The following is a 20,968-nucleotide window of genomic DNA, read 5'->3' as shown; positions in this document are numbered from 1 at the left end:
TATACCAATTTTTTTTTCTATCGGACTTTAATATTCGTAGTCTTATAGAGCAGGATGATTCGCCAAAAATTGTGGGATGATCCCATAATACTTGGTCACTTATACACTCTGAAGAAATGATAAATAATTTTTCGCTTTAGATAATAATTATTACTGTACAATGCTTTTGAGGGGATTAATCACATGAGACAACAGAAAGGGCTACTCGTAGATCATTTGAGGTCCCACATGTATACATACGGTATGTTTCTATTTCCCGTTGATAAACACTAGGAATATGGGCCGCATAGTGATTGCTTACTCTATCACGTATGGAAAATATGATCTCCCTGAGGACTGGTTCGTGGCCATTGAGATTATTACCCATGCTCAAAACTTTTCTCCATGACTGGTTAGCAGTAGGAGGTGTGAACATATTTGACACAACTGGTCTCTCATGGATCCTTACTTGTTGCTTCTTATCAAAGTCCTGAGATAACAGAAGCATAATAAATCAGTCCAAGTTATAACAATAGTTTGAATGTCCGGCTTAAGGGGTGGCCTTGAGCAACTCCAATGTGGAGGGACTCCTGCGCTATGTTTCAAATACCACGGCATTTTTTTAGTCCTCAGGATTTGAGAAGATAATTAAATTAAAATTGTTTTCTGATCACAATGATGTCCTCATTCACACAGAAGATTAAATTAAAATTGTTTTCTGATCACAATGATGTCCTCATTCACACAGAAGCCACCCATCGCATATGGCCAAAATAACAGTGCTTTATTAACAGTCATGACTCATGAGAGACTGAAGATGTTATCAGCTAGATTGCTAAACCAACAGTAGTAATGGCTTAAAGGCATCTTACCATTTGAGCATTGTCCCCAACTGAGGCAGTTCCCATTCTTGGAAGAAAGAAGATGTAGTAGTCACTAAATATTGCTTCAGAGAGGCGTGGTGCTTGCAAGAACTTACGGTGTAGAGAAGCTGCAACAGTTAGTAACTTCTCAACGTGTTCAAGAACACCACATAACCGTCTTAGGTCATCAATAATCTCACTTCCAGAAGACAAACGATTTGCTGCAATGCACATTAAAACTGTGAATGTAAATCACAGAACCCTTTTCTCTCACACCATTCACTCAGAAGATAGACAAGGTATACCTTGCAAAGGTCTTAACGAGGATGCCATAGTAAGGTAAAGTTGCTCCATTTTGGTTGCCATCTGTTTCAAGCCTCCATAACTAGTCTGGTTTAATGCATCTGCCGAAGCTCTAAAGGCAGTACAAACCATTTGCTCAAGCAATAGATGTGGTCGTAATGTTTCCAGGTAATGAAGGATCTATGGAATTAAAAAGAGCCCATGAACAAACTTAAAGCACAAAAGCATGGAGGAGATAGTGGAAGAATTATGAAACACTAAAAAAAAATCACAAACCAAAATATATATTTATATATTTTTTTAATTGGTAAGTTTCATACACATCCAATAGGTTTTGATCCCACAATCTCACCCTTCACCTGTTTTTATGGGAGGACAAAGTGACAAAGCTCATTGGTAGAATTAGTTTTGCATGGACATACAGTTTTTCTTCTCCTTAGAGCATTCTCATCAAGTGTGTCAAATGCTAAATATTTGGCATTTGACACACCAAACTCTAAAAAGCATCCTCCATCAAGTGTTTTAAATGCCATTACATTTGGCATTGATAAACAATGCAATCTCATATTTAAGACCGCACTGTTCACCAATTGTAAAACTTATAATATTTTTTTATTTAGTGGGGCCCACTTTCTTTTCTTCTTATTATTTCTCTTTCTCCCTCATTTTTTTCTCTCAATCCAGTCTCAGCCTTCTTCCTTCTTTGGGTTCATGGTCGACATTCTTGAGTTGGCGTCGGCCTTTTTGGCTGGAGTTGAGATTGGAGAGGTTGGGCCACTGGGGTGGTGGTTATTTTTGTGGCTAGGGTGGGTTTTGCCTGGGGTTTTGTGGTGGGTTTTGGGTGTAGAAAACTAATTTGAAGAATGGAAGAACAAGGGAAGGGCGGTGGGTGGTGTTGCTCGATGGGTCTTACTGGGTTACTGAACTTAGGTTTCTGGGTAACGGTGGTGGGTTTGTGGTTGGTGTGCCATGGTTGGCGTGCTGTGGTTGTGCTGTGGGTAGTGTTGTGAGTAGAGGCCGGTGGGTTGTGCCGTGGTTGGTGTCGTGGATGACGCTGTGGGTTGTGCCGTGGGTTTGTGGTGGCTTGGGTGATGAGAATAAAAAAGAATAAAAAATGATAAATAAATAATATTTTAATGAAGTGGTAAAAAAAATAGAAGTTTTAATGTTAGGTGTATTGAAAATTAATGTGTTAAATGGTATAAAGTTGGGTTTTTAGATGCTAAATGCTAAAATTTTTAAAACTCTTGATGAGAATGCTCTTAGACACAAACACAGCTAAATATGCCATTATAGTTTACAGTCATTTATTCCAGTACAAGGGCAACAATGCTACGGCAAAGTTAGAACTTACATCACAAACACGTTTGTTTGTATGTTATGTTTACTCTCACTTTCATAATAAACTTTAAGTCAAATCACAAGCTGTTACTTTCTAGTCCCAGATGGATTATATAATAATAATATTTAGCTAAGAATCCCAAAAATCATATTTTAGGCAAACACTCCCTGAAAGGCAATTGAAAGTAAAAAATAGTCATGTTTAAGCAAGGGGAACATAGGAAACCTCTCTTGCCCAGGTCATTATCAGGCAACATCTTTTAGATGTCAGTCACTGAGGATTCAGAAACATTAACATTTGAATCATTCTCTGAACTAGTGTCTTCTATTTAAGGGAGTTACTACCTCGTAACTTTGTGAATTTGAATTCAAGTTACTTCTTAAGCCTTGCACTCTGCAAGCTTGGGGAGTTCAAGGAAACCATCTTTTGAGGAACACTATTACTCATTTTCTCACTCAGGATATATAAACTGAAGAGAAGCTTCAAGAGCACTAGCATTTTTCTGGATTTTATGAAGCCAATCACAAACAGCAAATGAGAAGGCTGAAGATGGAAGCACCTATGGTTGAGTTGCATAATCAAACAGAATTCTTTCTGATCTAATCATCTCATTCTCTTGGACTCTTAGACTGTCCAACAATCACAATATGAAAAGTATCCACCAAGGAACTTTACAGTATAACTGCTCTTCTCTACAAGTGCCGCAGCAATAAGCAACTTAAAGAGAGGACAACAAGCAAAATACAAATTTCTCCAAAGAAACTAACCTTTTCACCTTCTCTATTTGGATCAAGGAGTGGCTTCTGCTCGGAAGCTGGCAAAGCAGGTGCATCATTCCAAATCTTTCGCCACAAATTCCCATGCTCAGACATTCTTCGCGAAAGCCATCCACGAGGAGGCCAATCATTATTTGAATCCTCCATTGCAAGTCTTTTAATTGGTCTCTTTTCTTGAGTGTCATCACTCTCCCAATCTCCAGGTGAATGCCACCGAATAAAATCTTCAAAAATGGCATCTGGATTTGCTGCTTTAAATGCTGACATGTCTAATAAAAATTTCTAAGCTTTGTCAATGACAAGTATATTGTGGCATTAGAAAAAGATGCTGAGAATCTATAAAAAGTATTAGAGGGTCTTATAAAAGAGAAATAAATATCTTACATGTGCTGTAAGGTATGAACTACGATGAAAAAAGAAATAAAATAGACATGATTTCATTTTTTACGTCATATAGAAGAGTTTGAAAACAAAAAACAAAACAAAACAGAACAGAACTTTGAGCAGGATAACATAGTTCATACAAAGCAGAGTCCCACAATAACATAAAGATCACTGATGTTCATTTAAAGAAACTGCTGGCTGAGAAAACGCAGATTTAAGTTCACATTTTAATACTTTTGGCACTTAACAGTGCTAAAACGGTATGCAACTGGAGGAAAAACTATGCCAGCACATAATCAAAGTTGATGAGGCCACACCTTTTTTTATTTATAATAATCATATTATATATAAATCTAAACCATTCAAACAAATCTATAATGATTAAGGGTAAAGAATGTTAGAAACATGAAACCTAACCCTAGATCTATGAATTGAGAACAAAGATAGAAAGATCAAAGCACACATAAAAAAACATCATATTTACATGGTTCACCAAAACTAGGGCTATATCCAGATTCCAGAGTCGCTGCAGTTTTTTATTATGACAGCTTAGAAAAGGAGTTATACAGCTCTTCTTGTTTTTTTATTTTTCATTTTTTTTTATAAGTATAGGGCTCATAGGTATATGTACTCCCCAATTCAGCAGTAACTAGTACTACATATACGTGTGAAATTATCATAGTGCACCTACGGCTTTTTATGTATTCTCAAATACAGGAAATCCCCCCTATAGTTGTAGTACGGATGCCAATTTGACACTAACAGGGCCACTTATTAGCCTTCAAACCCACTGCATAACCAACATAGTAGGTTAGGATCCACACACATCCTATCAAACAATTTTCAAAGTTTGCTTGAATAGGTGAAGTAAAATTATCTATATCTTTACTTATATGTATGCTGAATTGTATTACATATTTAGAGCCCCCCCCAAAAAAAAACCTTTATTTTCTTGTAAACACAAGGGTTAAATTTAAAGTTTCCACCTAATTATCTATCATATGATAGATGCTTACATATTGAATGGTCCACATTACATCAAAATTTCACCATTATACATAAAAAATGGCGTGGCCCATCAACTTTGATGAGTGCCATACTATCATAGTTTCTCCTGTAATAGAATTTGATAGATACATGATTTGTCTTTAAGATTAACAATGTCATAATGGATGCCATCCTGAGAATTCTGAAGCTTATTTACTTGTCAAAATATATATATATATATATATATATATATATATATCTGAAGCTTATTTACTTACCAAAAAATGAAATAAAAAAATTCTGAAGCTTATTTGTGCCTAATGGTATTTGGATGGCAGCAAGTTTCCACCTACTTATTCATGCCATCTACCAAATAACCCCATACTAGTGCTTGAAATGGCATACCATAGAGCATCCTAACCTGTTCTGGTAATGTCCCTACTCCCTAGCTGTGTCACAGATTAACCTTTCCAATAATATGAGCTTCAGATGAAAATCATTGGGCATGAGTACCAACATGTTTACAAATTTTATGTGAATCATAATTTTCTCCAAAAACATGGTTAACACAGTCAATGAAGTCCAGCCCCCTAATAAAAGAATAAAATTGAAGCTTATTACCTGTAGACAAGATCTCTTTCTCCAACTGACCAGAAAAGTTCTGCAAAAGAATGACAGAAAATCCTTAGTTCAATCCCATCAATTCAGATTTTGATAGATATAAAGAATATAAGCTTACAAATGAATCCCCGAAGGCCTCAACAGCACGGAGCCGTTCTTCATGCATGTCTTCTGTCATGAGTGGTGCATCCTACAATGATTATAAGAAAAGGCTAAATGTTGCATTCTTGAGAATTTGTGAGAATAAAATATTCATAAAAGAAAAAAGAAAAAATGACAAATAATAAGATTGTTGAGTTATTGATTTATAGAAACCTGAGTGGAAGGGGCATGCATTCTCTGATGGGACTTCAGAAGCATCATAGACCCCACCACACCAGTCGAACCCCTCCTGATACAATCTGAAGGCTTCGGATCAGCCAACACCATATGTTCAGGCTCACTACTGAATTTTGATACAGTTGTACCAGAACCATGTAAATCATCTGGTTTCGAGGGGCTGCAGTATGAAGAACAAAGTTATGCAGAAATAGATATACATAGGATAAAACTTAACCATTCTCAATTAAGCAAACCTTGCAAAGTATATATTATCAAAATTCATTAAAAAAAAATGTAGCAGTACTATTGCTGGCTATGATGCACTAAATACTCTCTTTAGTCTCTACTAATTTCCATTTTTCGTAGGAATTAGTCACAACCAAAGAAAGAAAGATATCAAAATATAATTCTGGTCCCTAAACAATGTATTTGATTTCAATTTTTCATTCTTGAATTACCGATTGTTTCAATTTAGTCCTTGAAGTTTGTTGATTTTACAATTACAGGTCTTACCATCACTATGTGAATGGCACTTGATAATATGATAGGCATTAAATATACATACATCCTCATAATGCGGACATGAAATTTTAGACTATATGTGGTCTCACAAGTTAGAACATGTGGAGGCAACTAACACAAACATTAGGGACTACAATGTTATTTTACTTTTTTTTTAACAAATTAAATTCACATATCTTCATATATTCAAGTTTTGTGAGACCAACCTGTGGACTAATGCACTATGTTAGCATTATAAGGATACATGCATGAAAAATTGTTTGCTACATCAGCAACTATTGCTAAAAAATATTAATTTTTGTTATCACTTTATGGCATTGTTGAAGTTTTTTATGGAAATGTGGAGGAGGGAGAAGTACTGTGGTATTTGACATATAGAAAATGGCTCATTTGCTGTACATGGAGAACCGAAATCACCAAACTTTTTTCTCTGAAAAAAAAATTGGTTTCAGCACCTTTTCACTTTTGTAATTTCCTTGACTTCTCCTTGAATCCCTATAACATTTCATTGCACCCTGAAAGAACTGAAAATGTGACCATAAACTCGGTCATTCACACAAATCGTCTATCCATTGTGCTTACTATGATGTCTTTGGAATGAGCGGAACCGGCGGACTTTCGAGGACTTGGATAGTTCCAGAGATCAGATGTTTGCTTCTTTTAGTGGAACTTTATTCAATTGGTCTCGGGCTTGGGGACTCACGACTAGTGATTCTCTCCCTTCATTTCTTAGTTCTCTTCTCTTTTGTAATTAATTTGCAGTTTTTTTTTTTTTTTCCTTTTCTTGTAAATGTTGATTTGCTCTGTGCTTTTCATGCATAGAGCAGCCTTTTTGCATACATATCATTCTTACTTATCAAAAAAAAAAAAAAAAAGAATATACTAATTTTCCATCCTATGTATTTGGTGAGGACAAAAAAGTGAGGGAATGGAAAATTAGTGTATCTTTCCTTTATTTGGTAGGAAATTAAGATAGGAGGAAAGAAATAGTAATTTGTAACAATTTACTATTGTATCCCTGTTACATAAAAAAAAAATTTTAAAAAAATTTCAAGGACTAAATGAAACAATTGATAATTCAGAATAAATAAATAAATAAATTTTAAAAATCTAACATATAGTTTAAGGACCAAAATCATATTTTGAGCCCAAAAAAAGAGAGCTCAAACTCCAAAGCAAAAAAGTATACCATAAAGCTTACCCTACTTTCCTATTACTTATCAACAAAATAAACAAAAATTTAAAAAAAAAAAAAAAAAAAAAAAGAAGAAAAAAAGCAAGCATTCAGACTTTTTAGACGAGATGATTCACAATGTAGCAAGTTGGGCAATTCCAATAATTGTTACAATTAGCATCACTAAACACTTTCATTAAGCCTACTATTCTCTAAACACATACACTATCATGAACTCTATGTATTTTTGCTTCTATTCCTTTTTTAATAATATTGCCTTCTTACCTATCAAAAAAAAAAAACCTACTATTCCCAACCAAGAAGTCAAACTCCTTACAATTGACCTCTAAGCTCTAGGGGTTTTTGCTTTATCATTGCCTCTTAGATTCTTTAGCATTATTAAATCACGTTAAAGTTTAAAATTTGTTAAGTTTAAAGTTTAAATTGAAAATACCTATATTGCTACAACCACAAATTTTGTTGAAGGGCAATGTCTTATTTTCCTATAAATAGGAAATACTTGCCTACTTTACCCAAAAGGCAATGTATTTGCTCACTGGTCAACAGTTATGACTCACCTCATGCTTCCAAACCAAGGGCAAGTATTAATGCAGTCTCATTGCACTTTAAAAGGACAAAAGTTATAGAATAACCAAATGAATTGTGATGCATATAATCTAATAAAACAAAAGAAGAAAAAGGTGTTTTAAAAAAAGAAAAATTCAATAACACTATCTAAGGTCAGCCAGTTGATGAAGAAAACAAGGAGTTCTCACTTGCTTTAGTTCACCTGTCATGTTTCCCATCAAAATTTTCGCCCGGTGTTAGCATAATGGATGAGTCTGAGTCTTCCCCAAACGGGTCATCTTCCTACATTGGGTCAAGGAAGCACTTCATGCCAAACACAATGAAAGAAAACAGAGTAAATAGTGAAGCACTGGAACAAGGAAAACAAGGACACCATTGTGACCTTTTTATGAGGAGAAGCTTGATCCATGCTTCCAATGCAGTCTTGATAGTCTTCATTCAGTTCACGCTTGCTCTCAATGCATATTGCAAGCTGAACAAGAAAAAAGAAGAGTGAAACAACTTTCGCCATGCCATCATATATGCTAGAAAAATAACCCAACAAGGCACATTTTTCTCTTTTTGATGCACATATATTTACTTAAAAATGCCATGAAAGTACAACAAAAGTATATAAAGGAAAACTCAACAAGACACTTAGAGAAAAAGCTTTTTGAACTTATCAAAAAAACAGATATAAGATCTTCAAGTCATTTTACCATCACTTTGCATATATAGCATTGTCTCTTAATTTAAAAAACAAATGCTTCCAAAATAACTAATGGTTACATATCAGCAAAAACGGTGCCAATTCATAAGAATATAACTGATGTCAAGGTAAAATTTTCTAAATAGTCCAGGGAATTCAGCAACCCATTTAAAGATGCAAAGCCTGTATTTTCGGAAACCTAGTTCTCATGTAAAGAAACAATTTCCGCCAAAGTTCTTTAAAAGAAATATGCATCTTATTACCATTTGTAGTTTCTGGTTAATCAAACAAGTGGATAGGTCAATTGAACCATTAGCTGGCATTTTGGGCAATGGCTGTGACTCCTCCCAACACCACCGAACTTCTCGAACAAACTCTATCCAAAGCACCGCAATAGCTAATATCATTGTAAATAAAAACCAAATCAAGTCATACGTATGAAAATAACACTGCACCTAGGGATATATATATATATATATATGTGTGTGTGTGTGTGTGTGTGTGTGTGTGTGTGTGTGTGTGTGTGTGTGTGTCTGAGTAGCTGCCCCAAATATTATAATAATTTAACTATCTTTATCACGTTTATTCACCCAAATATTCATACCACGTATGTTGCAGTTGCCAACCCAAAGAGAGTGTAAACAAAACTGTGCAAAAAGCGATTCAAAAGGTGCTCCTTTAATAGCTCGAGAATTCTTATGCTCGCCCTTAGCAAAATTTGGTTCTTGCACTCCTGCACATAGTACAAGGACCATTAATAATTACAGCATGGCGTTGTAAAGTGGCCATCTTAGTTCATTATCGAAAATTTTCACACTCAACTACATGATCAATCAAATACAAAGCAACAGAAGCCGAAAAATGTAGAAAGTACCATCATGAAAAAGTTCTTTAAGCGTACGATCAATAACCGTAGGTGGAGGTATAACCATTGAGGTCTTCAAATTATCAGGACCCTGGTTTTCAACTACTACCCAAAAAAAAAAGGGTGAAAAATGGAGCTGAAAACTAACGCAAATCTAAAATGACATCAACAAACATAAACCACTCAAAACTACAAATCACAACTGTAGTTAGCTAATGGAACCAATATATATAAAAAATAAATTAAGTATAAAAAAAGTCTCAAACCTGAAACAAAATCTTCCATAAATTGAGCTTCAAATGACATATCTAACGCATCAACCAAAAAGTGCAATTGGGAAGCAAATCCAATTTGATTTCCTTTGGAACCATCAGTTCTGATAAACATAACATCATTTTTTTAAGAAATTGTACATATCAAACTTGTTAACATCATTAGATTGGCATTACAATAGAAAAGGATATACTATCAAATTAGATTGGAGGGGGAAAAATCAGAATTAATTATCCTGCAACCTATGTCATAGCTTTTGCTTTCAACACTGCTGACCAAAACTACCAAACATATGCTAGGAAAGTGATTATTGAAACTCCCAATAAATCACATAATCTGTGGTGGAAATTTGCAAATGCCCAAAGAGTTGAATGATGAGCCTCACATGGAATAAAAATTAAATTAAAAATCACATACATCATAAGTATCTTAGGTATAAGAGCAAAAAGTATGGGAGTCTCAGTATATAGAAGGGGGTAGGGGAGCAAAATAGAGTGCCACACATATATTCAATCAAAAATATGTCCATGATGAAGTGTAACGTGTGTGCAAGACATAAGTATTTTGCAAGAAAAAAAACTACTTTGTTAAATTAATCCAAAATTTATTAGACTAAACTAACCTATACCTTTATAAAATTGTATAAATTGTATTACCCAGTGGGGAAATATTTATATATGCACTGATACAGTAAGGTACTTGAAACTTTGTTTGTCAAAAACCATTCGTGTTACACAACAGTTACCACCAAGTATTAAATTTTTGCTTATGCACATAAGTCTTTTTTTTTTATAACCTGCACATAAGTCTATTTAGTAGAGACTTAACACAACAATTACTTCTGCTATTTATCTGAAGGATATAAAATCTTAGAATTTGTGGCATGCTCTGTTTCTAGCTTTATCAAGGTTGTGGTAAATGCTGAATATTAAGAACCAATGGTAACAAGGATTTACGATATCTCATGGCTAACAACCATGACAAGCATGGTTGAATGTGCACATTATTCTTGTCCTAACACTAACAAATTCAATCTAAGGGGAATTTCTTACAAATTCTGAGAAAAAATTGGAAATAATATCCACTTCTCAGCTTCATGAGGTGAAGCATTTTCCAATTCAGCCATTTCCGAAGAGCTTTCAACCATCTTCTCTGACCATATGGCAATCACTTCAAATCCTGTATGCAGTTGATCCAAAAAATAAGAAATTATCCTCCAGGTAGAGCAGGGTTAAAGCAATAGAGAATCTTTAGAAGCTTTCATCAGGACAGAAATTACATCAATTTTATGTTTTTCCAACCCCACATAACAAGATGAAGCAAAAACAAATTATGGAAAAAAAATATTGGTCTGAAGTCCATGTTAAGTCATTTTAGTTGGCAGACAGTTATGTGCTTTGAAGGACAAATGAGATAGGATGGGAAGGGTAGAAATCGAAATAAGGGCAAAGAAGAAGACATGACAAATCCTAAGGTTCACCAGCTAGAATTTGCTTAAAACCCCTAGGCTTAAAAATCCCAATTAGAACATTTGTATTCATATTGCAGTGCCTAAACTTATTCTTGGAGCCACTTCGAGGAGAACATCAATCCACAATTCCATTCCGTAAAATGATCAACAACATTAAATTCTAGATTCTAAATTCAAAAGTGAAATCAAGAAAACTCTGAAATTCAAAATTCAAAAAAGAAATCTAAGATTCAAATAAGAAAAAAGAAACTTTAATAGTAAATTCTGAAATAATTTTGGTTGTACTTCCTACATCACACTCCCCTGGTTTGAGAAAACTCGACCTTGAGATTTTTTTTTTTTTTTTCTTTTTGATAAGTAAAGGAATTTATGTAAAGGCTCTGAGTTTTTAAGTGTGAAGGATAAGGCATCAACTCTAAAAGCACTTCTGGCTGCACGAAGAAGTAAATAGCTTCATGTTCCACCAGATTAAATTCATTTGGAGTAATAAAATCAATTGGCGGAATAAATAATGCAGCCTTATCTTGTTCTATAGGAAGCATCATTGTATCAACTTCTTCACTTGATGAAACTTTGCCACTTCATGCTCCATAGAGGGTGTCTATGTCGTATAAGCATCAAGCTCAAGTTTTACATCATGTGCTCCCAACAATTCTAGGATCTCTTGTTGAACTTACTCCTTATCAAGTAAGGACTTTCCAAAAAGTTGTATTGGTTCTACCACACATAGGTTGGAACTGGTTTTCTCTTTTAGCTCTAGGTTGTGGTGCCTCAATATCATTGTCTCCCATGTGTGAAGTTTTACTTTTTGAGATTTTTTGGACAGTTTTTGGATGGAAGCCATTATTCGGCCTAATTAGGCATATTGTCTCATAGTTTCTTGGGTTAGTTCTTGGATGGCCTTCCATCTGGCTTCCACTGTGTTAATGGAAAGAGAATAACTGCATAGAAAAGTGAGGAGCTGTGTATATATCAGTCCTCTTACTATTCATTCCTCATATAGAAAGGGTGATTACAATTGGACAAGGAATATTCTATTATATGACAACTGGTACGGACACCTCAACACTAAGAAATTTCCTAAAAACTTTTAACCCTTCTAGAAGAGTACAACCCACACATCTTTTTTTTTATATAGGTAATAAGACTTTTATTGAAAAAAATTGAACATCATGTTCACGATGGAGTACAACCCACACATCACAAGGGTACAATCCATACTAGTATCTTTCTATTTCTGAAAACTCCCCCTCAAGCTGGAGCATGTATGCCAAATAGGCCTAACTTGGAACGTATAGACTCTAACTGACTCCTACATAGTGCCTTGGTAAAGATATCAGCAATAGAGATGAATTTTCCTGAAGCGGCCAAAATAGACGTTGTACCAGCTGAAACTTTCCTGAATTGGCCAAAATAGAAGCTGTACTAGTAAAAAGTTCTCTGTGTCGGCCTAAACTACATATGTACCTGCCAAAAAATGATAAAGCCGTCCAAGCAAAGCCAAACAGAAACTTTATTTGGTTAGATTATCCTTACCTTGGATAAGGAACGACCAACTGTTAATCCCAAACAGCCAAATATCTACCAAACAACTTGTTATCCCTATCCAGGATTAAGCTGTCCTTATCAAGATAGGGAATAGACTACACCGTACCAAACAGGGGTCTTCCCTGTCTACTCTGATTGACAACAACACCAGCAAACTCAAAACTTGTCAACGACCCCCACTACGTCACTAGTGCACATCATCAACAACCAAGTTACAAAAAAACATCTCACACATCATCAACGCTTACTGCAACCACAACCAACCACCGAGAACAACAACCACCATCAAGAACATATGCCACCGAGATAGGTGGAGGATGGTTGGAAACAACTTTAGATCTGCCAACCAACCGCTGAGAACAACAACAACCTCTAAGAACAATGATGACCACCGAGATAGGTGAAGGATAGCCTGAAACAACTTTACATATACCGAGGATTGCGGTTTCAACTATCAAAAACAGATGACCAGTCAGCCATCAACTCAATTTTGAGTTTCTACCCTCGACATACCAAGCAACAATGCCAACGAAGACAGATAGTGAAGACAACTAGCATCTCAAGCATCTTCACAAACCTTCCAACAGCATTTAATTGAAGAGCTCTTTAATGCTCTAATACCATATTAATGGTATAAAAACAATTACATAGAAAAGTGAGGACATGTCTATATATCAGCCCAGTTACTATTCATTCCTTAGATAGAAAGGGTGATAAGATTACAATAAGACAAGGAATATCCTTCAATATGACAGCTGGTAATGACAATTGGTAGGGACACCTCAACAATAGGAAACTCCCTAGAACTTTTTTTTTTATACAAGATAGAAATTTTATTCTAGCCTAATCTAAGTGTATATGTATGTGAAACTGTCTCCTAGAGACTTGAATCCTTCTAACACATTGATAGTGGAGTTAATTTAGGACTGGAAACTATGCGAACACTCATCTCATCTTCTTTAAACTGTGCCACATAGCCATTAGTAGGTCTATCCCCCAGTCTCAAAGTGTTTCTTTGATCAAAAAGGTCACCCTTTAAAGGTTATGAAACATAAAGAACAGTAAGCTTTAGAAAAGAGAGTTAAAATATTTTACAGAAATTATTAGAATTTATTAGAAAATCCTAGGTTTCATCACCTATGGGTGCTTGGAATCACTACCAAGCTAGAGAGAAACATCTTTAATTTTATATATAAATATATATATTCAAATTGCACTACCTAAAATTATTCTTGTAGCCTCTTTCTAATAGGCTTCAAAGAGCACATCAAGCCACAAGTACATTCCATAAAATCCTCAACAATGTTAAATTATAAATTTAAAAGTGAAATCTAGAAAAATCAGAAGTTCATAAAATAAAAAAAACCTGAAATAATTTTGGTTGCACTCCTTGCATCAACAAGACAACAAATGTCAGTTATCATCTCAGACATCATCTTAAAACTGAAACTAACACAAGAGCCTCAAACAAAAAACAGGCATATATGAATATTCTAAACATAATGTACCTTTCACTGGGTCCTCTGCAGAATACCACTCGCTCCAAGGACAATCATCATCCCACTGTGCTTTGCTGTGAATGTCACTAGCAGGGTTTCCTTCAGATTCTGTCATTTCAGCATCAGTTTCTTGGACGTCATTGTCATCGTCAAAGGAAAGGGTTCTGTAGGTTAGCTTCATTGTAAAATGGACTTTGAAAAGATGCACAGAAAGGTCCAATGTGGAGTAGGCCTTCAACATCAGATGAAATTTTATCATAATTAGGAAAAATAGGAAAGTCGTAATCTGAAATTCATTACACAAGCAAGGCCAATTAATTCTCATAGAAAAATTAAAAAATGATGCAAGCAAAGAGCGCATGAAATGATGCCTTTACAATATAAGAAAGAAAATTAACTTTTTTCATCTATAATTACAAAAAATCACAGGCCCTATGGTTTACAAAGAGTAAGGGTAGTGCCCCTTAAGGCAAGTGTAATCCAAGAATATCACATAGATAACATACTTAATTTCCTTTCAATCTAGTTGATGAGGTGATCTGTGCTTTAGCAATCAAAATAAGAGAACTAGTAAGAGAAGGAAGATCAAGAACAAATGGTATAGCATATCTGATTGGTTTCAAACATAAGAAACTTCAATGTACTCCCTACTTTGCAATGTCAATGAAATAACTAATCTAAAAGTACATCACAGAGAAATATTGATATGAAGTGATGAGCACTTACAAACTTTGAAAGAAACAATTCGTATAATCCTTCCAAATGCATTAGTTTTACTGGAACCTGGCTACCAATATGATCTGACTCAAATCTTCTGGTGAAAACAGTTCCCCTATTTTGGATACCAATGTACGCTTTCCGAGAAGGATCATGCACTGGTACAAATGCTGGCAACAAACTGCATACCCGAAGCGAGCAAGAGATCGCAATTCAGTTCAAGTTATACACAGATAAAACATGATTCAAATATAATATTATATTATCCAATATCATGGTAAACAGTTTACCCCAACCCAGTGTGCCCCAATGTAAGGGAGAATGCCTAGACTAACTATAAACCTAGAAGTCTCCAGTTCGACTCCTAGCTGAGGCATTTCGCAATTTACACAATGCCTGCTCACTTGGGATGTATAGGCATCCGGGGTTCACCCCTTAGGGGTAGTTCCATTGGCCCATACCTTGAGGGGAGGGTCATCACAAGAAATATATATATGGGGTAAACTGTTCATCAAGACACTGTAAGAAACTCTTTTTAAAATTATTGGAAAAGGAAGAAATGCAAAACAAGGATTCCAAGGAGGTCACCCAATACCGCAAGAAACTTACTAATTTAATTTAAAAGGAAAGAATGTGTTAGTGTATTCTAAAAACAGTACAGCAGAATGAAATACCAACAGAATCATAAATTCTTCACATCTTCAAAAAAGTGCATGACCATATTGGAAGCACTGAGGTTAATTTGCAATGGGCCAACTCCCCTAGCCATTATGGAGGACACAAGGGAGCCATACTTCACCAATAATTAAATAGAAAAATTTTCAACTGAGAACCCTACCTTGAACAATTTGACAAAGCAATTGCAACTGCACTTAAAAGCTTGCTAGCCTCTGGTGCATCAAGAACTACACCACTGGCACTTTGAGGAGCAATCACCTGGTGATGCAATTACAAGGGGTGAAGAACTGAACATAGCAAAAACACTCAATATTGTGGTACAAAGTGCAAGTCAAAACATACCAAAAACTCCTTTACCCCAAAACACAATTGCAGATCATGCAAATTGAAGTTCCAGTCTGAAACTTTTCCTGTCAACCAGTAACCAAATTTGAATAGATACTACTCTCCACAATGTGTGATGAACCCAAAAATTACAACCAAAAAAAAGCTCTCCACATACCATCATCAGTGTTGCTTTTCTCAAAGTAATATTCCATGAGATAACTTTTTAAGGCATACTTTAGCTCAAATTTGACTTTATATAAGTTCTTTGAAAACTCCAAGAGAACAGCACCTTTTTCCTACAAAAATTTAATAAGAAAATCCACATTCGGGGGTTAACATCAAACACAGCTTCACTTATAAGGATAAGCTAAACCACACAGTGTCCAGTAATAAAGCCAACTTCTATGTCATTTCAAAGAAAATTGAAGCATTGCAGGGAAAAATTAATGGTATAATAAAGAAGCATAATTCAACGGCTATGATTTTTGGCCCAGATTTTTCCACTTCCAATATGAAGTAGCAATAAACTTAAAAGAAACAAAGAAATTAAATTCCATGAAACAAATACCTATTGTTCAAACAATTTATCAACAACTACCCACAATCATATCCATAGTTTCACAGAGCAAGAGAACTGACTGCCTTTGCAACCAGATTAAAGGTCACACAAACAACTTAACTCAGAATAATACTAAAGCAAGATACCTAGATGGTTTGCCAATAAGGGTAGAACAAGAAAACAATGACTTCAACAAGCACAAAAGCAAATCCCCACAGGGGTACTGGGTGGTGGATTCATTGGTGTGGGGCATGACATAAACCCGGAGGTCCTAGGTTCAATCCACCACATTATCAGTCCCTGGGTTTCCAAAGTATCTCATGTTCTGGAAGTGGAATAGTTTGGCTAAAGGCTGGAACACCACTTCCTTATATAAACAAGCACAAAAGCAAGGTTTGCGTACGTTACAAAGTAATGGCTTGTTGTAAGTCAAGAATTCCCTGGCATTACTATATTAGAATGAAAAACAATGGCTAAAATTATAAAAATGATTATAAAATCCCCTCAAAGTATGCTAATTACTAATTATTATCAACACTAGCTAACGTTATCATCAAAACGCAACTCTAACAAATGTCCATATCACATGCATATCTGTGTGCATGCTCCAATTTACACAACATATACATTTAAGTTTTCCAATCCAAGCAAACATACCAACAAATTTTTTGGGCCATCAGACATCCATTGCCGACAAACCGCTTCGATTTCAGAAATGAACCTATTGAAAAATATGAAATTAGGAATATGAGACCTCAATTGCACGATCCAAAAAGCTGAATTCAATTGTAAGTTACCTTTCCCATGAAGAAGCAAGCGTGAAATCATCAAAATGTTCAACCTGCACATATACGCAATTGGAAAACATAAAAAGCTCGTGAAATAGTGAAATGCCAAACTCAATTTTCAGAATTCAAATTAACTCAGAAATTCCGCTCAACTAGATAAAAAGCGTTTGGAGCAAGCAGTTTCGTAAAGCAAGAATGTGAATTATATAGAGGAATGAAGAACTGGAATTTGAAATTGAGTGGCAAAAATGTAAATATATATATATATAGAGAGAGAGAGAGAGAGAGAGAGGAATGAAGAGCATGCCTCCTCGTCTAGAGCTTCATCTTCTGAATCAGATTCCAACTTGCTGGAAGACGCCATGAGAGATCTGAGAGAGTCGAAGTCGAAGAGTAGTAGCAAGACTGAGGTTTGTGTTTCTTTTGTTCTTTTTTAATACAATTTCGAATTGAGACTGATCTGTGTATGAGGAAGAGGAAGACGAAGACAAGTGAATCTAGAAAGTACAGGAAACGCTTTTTTTTTTTTTGGATAAAGCAGGAAACGCATTTGATTCTGCCGCTATCCGATGCTGTACCCTTTTTTTTTCTTTTTTCTTTTTTTGAGAAAAATCCGATGCTATACCTTGGTGAGCAAAATAATTTTTTTTTTGGGCAAAAATGCAATTTACAACAAACTTTGCCTTAAAAATCAATTTACTCCTCTACTCATTTTAGTCCGAAAACTTTATTCTAAATTATTTTAGTTGTTTAAGTTAAAAAATGGTTCCTTAATTTTACCCAAAAATTATTTTAATTGTTTAAATTGGTATTTTTTTTAGTAATTTTTGGGCAAAATTATTAGATTAAAATAATTAACTTCAAATTTAAATGGCTAAAATATTTTTTGGACAAATTTACAATACTAAAATGACAAGTTTCAAACTTGAAGGGACCAAAATATTTGTTTTGAGTAAACTTATATAGATGAAAATTGTATTTTTACCTAATTTTATTTATAAAATTTAAACAAACTACGGTACATTAATGACTTTTTTTTTAATGAAATTGTTTTATGCAAGTTGCAGTGTTGCACTTTTCTACGAGTGTTGTTCTAGTTATAAATTTGGAAATCATACCTGAAATTTTCTAAAATTGCAATATATTTCCCACGAATTACTATGCACGGTTAGTCCCTTATTGTGTACGATAATGTCATTAGACTAGAAATCACCAACACATACAAAGCGAATAAATTATGTAACATAACAATGAATGAGAAGTCTCAATATTTATAAACTCCTTGTATCTCTTGAGAAGAGATATGCTAATTTATCAAGAGTTGTATCTTATCTAAAACACACACCACTTTTGTAAATAACTAACTCCAACACTTAATTAATTCTCTGTTGTTGGTTGGTGAAGTAACACCATCCACCAAGTGGGTGTCATTATATAGGTGAGGGTACACCATATTATGGTGTTACCTATCACTGTTATATACTAACATCTCTCACTTGATCACACCATAATAAATAGTGTTAACTACAATCAACATATACTATGGTGTCACCGCAGTATTGCCCAATGTTGATTCTCATCTATGCTCTTCATAGATCAGCGTCAGTGTTTAACTTTGGCAAAACTATGTACACATCTTGTCACACACCACTAACCGCACTCTTCGTTATATACTACTCCTGTAGTATACTTCAGATGTCTTATCATTCATTATTATTTCAAATGAATGGCATTGAACATGTGGAATGCTTGTTACCACACACAGCCAAGAATCTTAGTCCACACCCGCACTGCCCATTAACGTCCTTCAGCCACACATATCAGACATGTGTTGACCTACACTGAATCGCATGATACTTCCTCTAAGCCAGTATACTAAAGGTTTTCTCATACGACTTCAGCGACTTTTCATTGTACAAGCTGTGTTATGTATGATGCACATTAGTGGACTTTACATTCATTCGCTAACTTCTTATACAATGATATTCTGCTTAATGCTGACCAATTGTGTCCCTAGAGCAAAAGATACATAGCCATGTTCTCCGGGCATCCCTAGTCCTTCCATCTATGCAAATACATGTAGTATCCCACCTAGGTTTTTGGATCCATGAGTCCCATATTTCCTACGTTCACTCTAAATCTATCTAGAGTCAATCATTTGGTTATAGGATCGGCCACCATCTCGCTTGAGGGGATAAATTGGACTTGTATTTCGCCCCTCTCCACTATATCTTGAATATAATGAAAGTTTGTTTCGATGTGTTTACCTTTGGAGCTATTTGCTCCACTTTTTATTAACGAGATAGCAAACTTATTGTCACAAAACACATCGACTGATCTATTTGGTATACCTAATTTTAAAATGTCTTACAAATCGTTTAATCTAGACCGCTTCACTTACCGTTGTGCTATATGGTATGTATTCTGCCTCCATGGTATGTTTTGCAACATAACCTTGTTTCTTACTTAACCGAGAGACAATTGTTCCACCAAATAGGAATACATGACAACTAGTAAATTTTCTATCATCTACATCTCTTGCAAAATCAGCATCTATATATCTTATTACTTCTAGATCACTAATTCCAAAACATTATTTCATACCTTTGGTGCTTTGAAGATATCTAAAAATTCTTTTGACTGCTTGCCAATGTGCCCATCCAGGATTAGATTGATTGTGCTTGTCATTGCATACATTAAACTACCCATAGATTAGGCATAGGGGACATTTTCCATAAATTCTTGTTCTTCTTTATCTTTAGGGCGCATATTCTTACTTAATATGGTTCCTTTACTTACAAGCGTACTCAAAGTTTTAGATTCTGCAATATTAAATTTATTGAGTACTTTCTCCAAATAGTTCTCTTGATCCAAATATAATAATTTTGTATTTATATCTCTAATTATTTTAATTCCTAACACATATGTAGCAGGGCCCATATCTTTCATTTAAAATCTTGATACTAGGAAAGATTTTGTCTTTATCATCATATTTGGACTATTTCCAGCTAATAATATATCATCAACATATAATGATAATATTGTTAACTCATCGTAGCACCTATATATGTAAGCACAGTGATCTAGTGGACTCATCTCAAAACCAATCTCTAATATTGCTTGGTGGAACTTTTAAATACCATTGTTTAGAAGATTGTTTAAGTCCAAATAGGGATCTTTTTAGTTTGTAAACTTTATCTTCATGTCCTTTCATTTCAAAACCTTCTGGTTGTAACATGAATATGTCTTCTTTTAATTTACCATTAAGAAAAGTTATTTTGACATCCAATTGATGCAATTCTAAATCCATTCTTTCCACAACAAACATAATTATTCTATTTGAAGCAAATTTAGCTACTGTTGAATATGTATCAACAAAATCTACACTGGGTTGTTGAGTAAACCCTTTAGCCACCAATCTTACCTTATATTTATCTAAACTACCATCAGCCTTAAATTTCATTCTTAGAACCCATTTACAGCCAATTGCCTTTCTTCCATTTGGTAAAACTCTTAATTCCCATACATCATTTTTCTTGATGGGATTCTAGTTCATTCAACATAGCATCTTGCCATTGTTTTGAATCATTGCGTGCCATTGCTTGTCCATAATTAGTTGGGTCCTCACTTAAATTTTCCTCTTTGTTAAACAAATGATAATCTTTAAGCATAGTTGATGGTCGTCTAATCCTTTT

General features: G+C 34.8%; 1 protein-coding gene across 4 annotated transcripts; it reads right to left on the bottom strand.

The window, feature by feature from the left end:
- On the bottom strand, positions 1 to 17,830 carry LOC115989978 (rab3 GTPase-activating protein catalytic subunit). Of its 4 annotated transcripts, none has more exons than XM_031113856.1 (22): positions 17,581 to 17,830; positions 17,283 to 17,326; positions 17,143 to 17,206; positions 16,102 to 16,222; positions 15,942 to 16,009; positions 15,760 to 15,857; positions 14,931 to 15,102; positions 14,214 to 14,436; positions 10,739 to 10,865; positions 9,680 to 9,789; positions 9,423 to 9,518; positions 9,153 to 9,281; positions 8,812 to 8,924; positions 8,243 to 8,332; positions 8,063 to 8,142; positions 5,571 to 5,754; positions 5,374 to 5,445; positions 5,256 to 5,295; positions 3,255 to 3,532; positions 1,148 to 1,325; positions 852 to 1,063; positions 1 to 469 (listed from the first exon to the last, which is right to left on the bottom strand). In XM_031113856.1, the coding sequence occupies exons 1-22, from the start codon at positions 17,635 to 17,637 to the stop codon at positions 176 to 178; spliced, it is 2,850 nt and encodes a 949-aa protein (XP_030969716.1). In that variant the 5' UTR covers positions 17,638 to 17,830; the 3' UTR covers positions 1 to 175. The 4 variants fall into 4 exon arrangements, with proteins under 4 accessions (XP_030969716.1, XP_030969704.1, XP_030969710.1 ...); XM_031113844.1 differs by having other exon boundaries at positions 8,812 to 8,945; positions 17,581 to 17,829; XM_031113850.1 differs by having other exon boundaries at positions 8,812 to 8,945; positions 9,423 to 9,515; positions 17,581 to 17,829.
- Between the last annotated feature and the right edge of the window lie 3,138 nt (positions 17,831 to 20,968).

The sequence above is a fragment of the Quercus lobata genome, chromosome 1, assembly GCF_001633185.2.
Source record: "Quercus lobata isolate SW786 chromosome 1, ValleyOak3.0 Primary Assembly, whole genome shotgun sequence".
NCBI classification, from domain to species: domain Eukaryota; kingdom Viridiplantae; phylum Streptophyta; class Magnoliopsida; order Fagales; family Fagaceae; genus Quercus; species Quercus lobata.
This window is presented reverse-complemented; position numbering and strand designations above follow the sequence as displayed.

Coding starts and splice junctions, on each gene's coding strand:
- LOC115989978 (XM_031113844.1), bottom strand. CDS start 17,637: ATGGCGTCTTCCAGCAAGTTGGAATCTGATTCAGAAGATGAAGCTCTA. Junction 16,010..16,101: donor GAAAAGCAACACTGATGATG/GTATGTGGAGAG, acceptor ACTGGTTGACAG/GAAAAGTTTCAGACTGGAAC. Junction 5,446..5,570: donor TGCATGCCCCTTCCACTCAG/GTTTCTATAAAT, acceptor TAATCATTGTAG/GATGCACCACTCATGACAGA.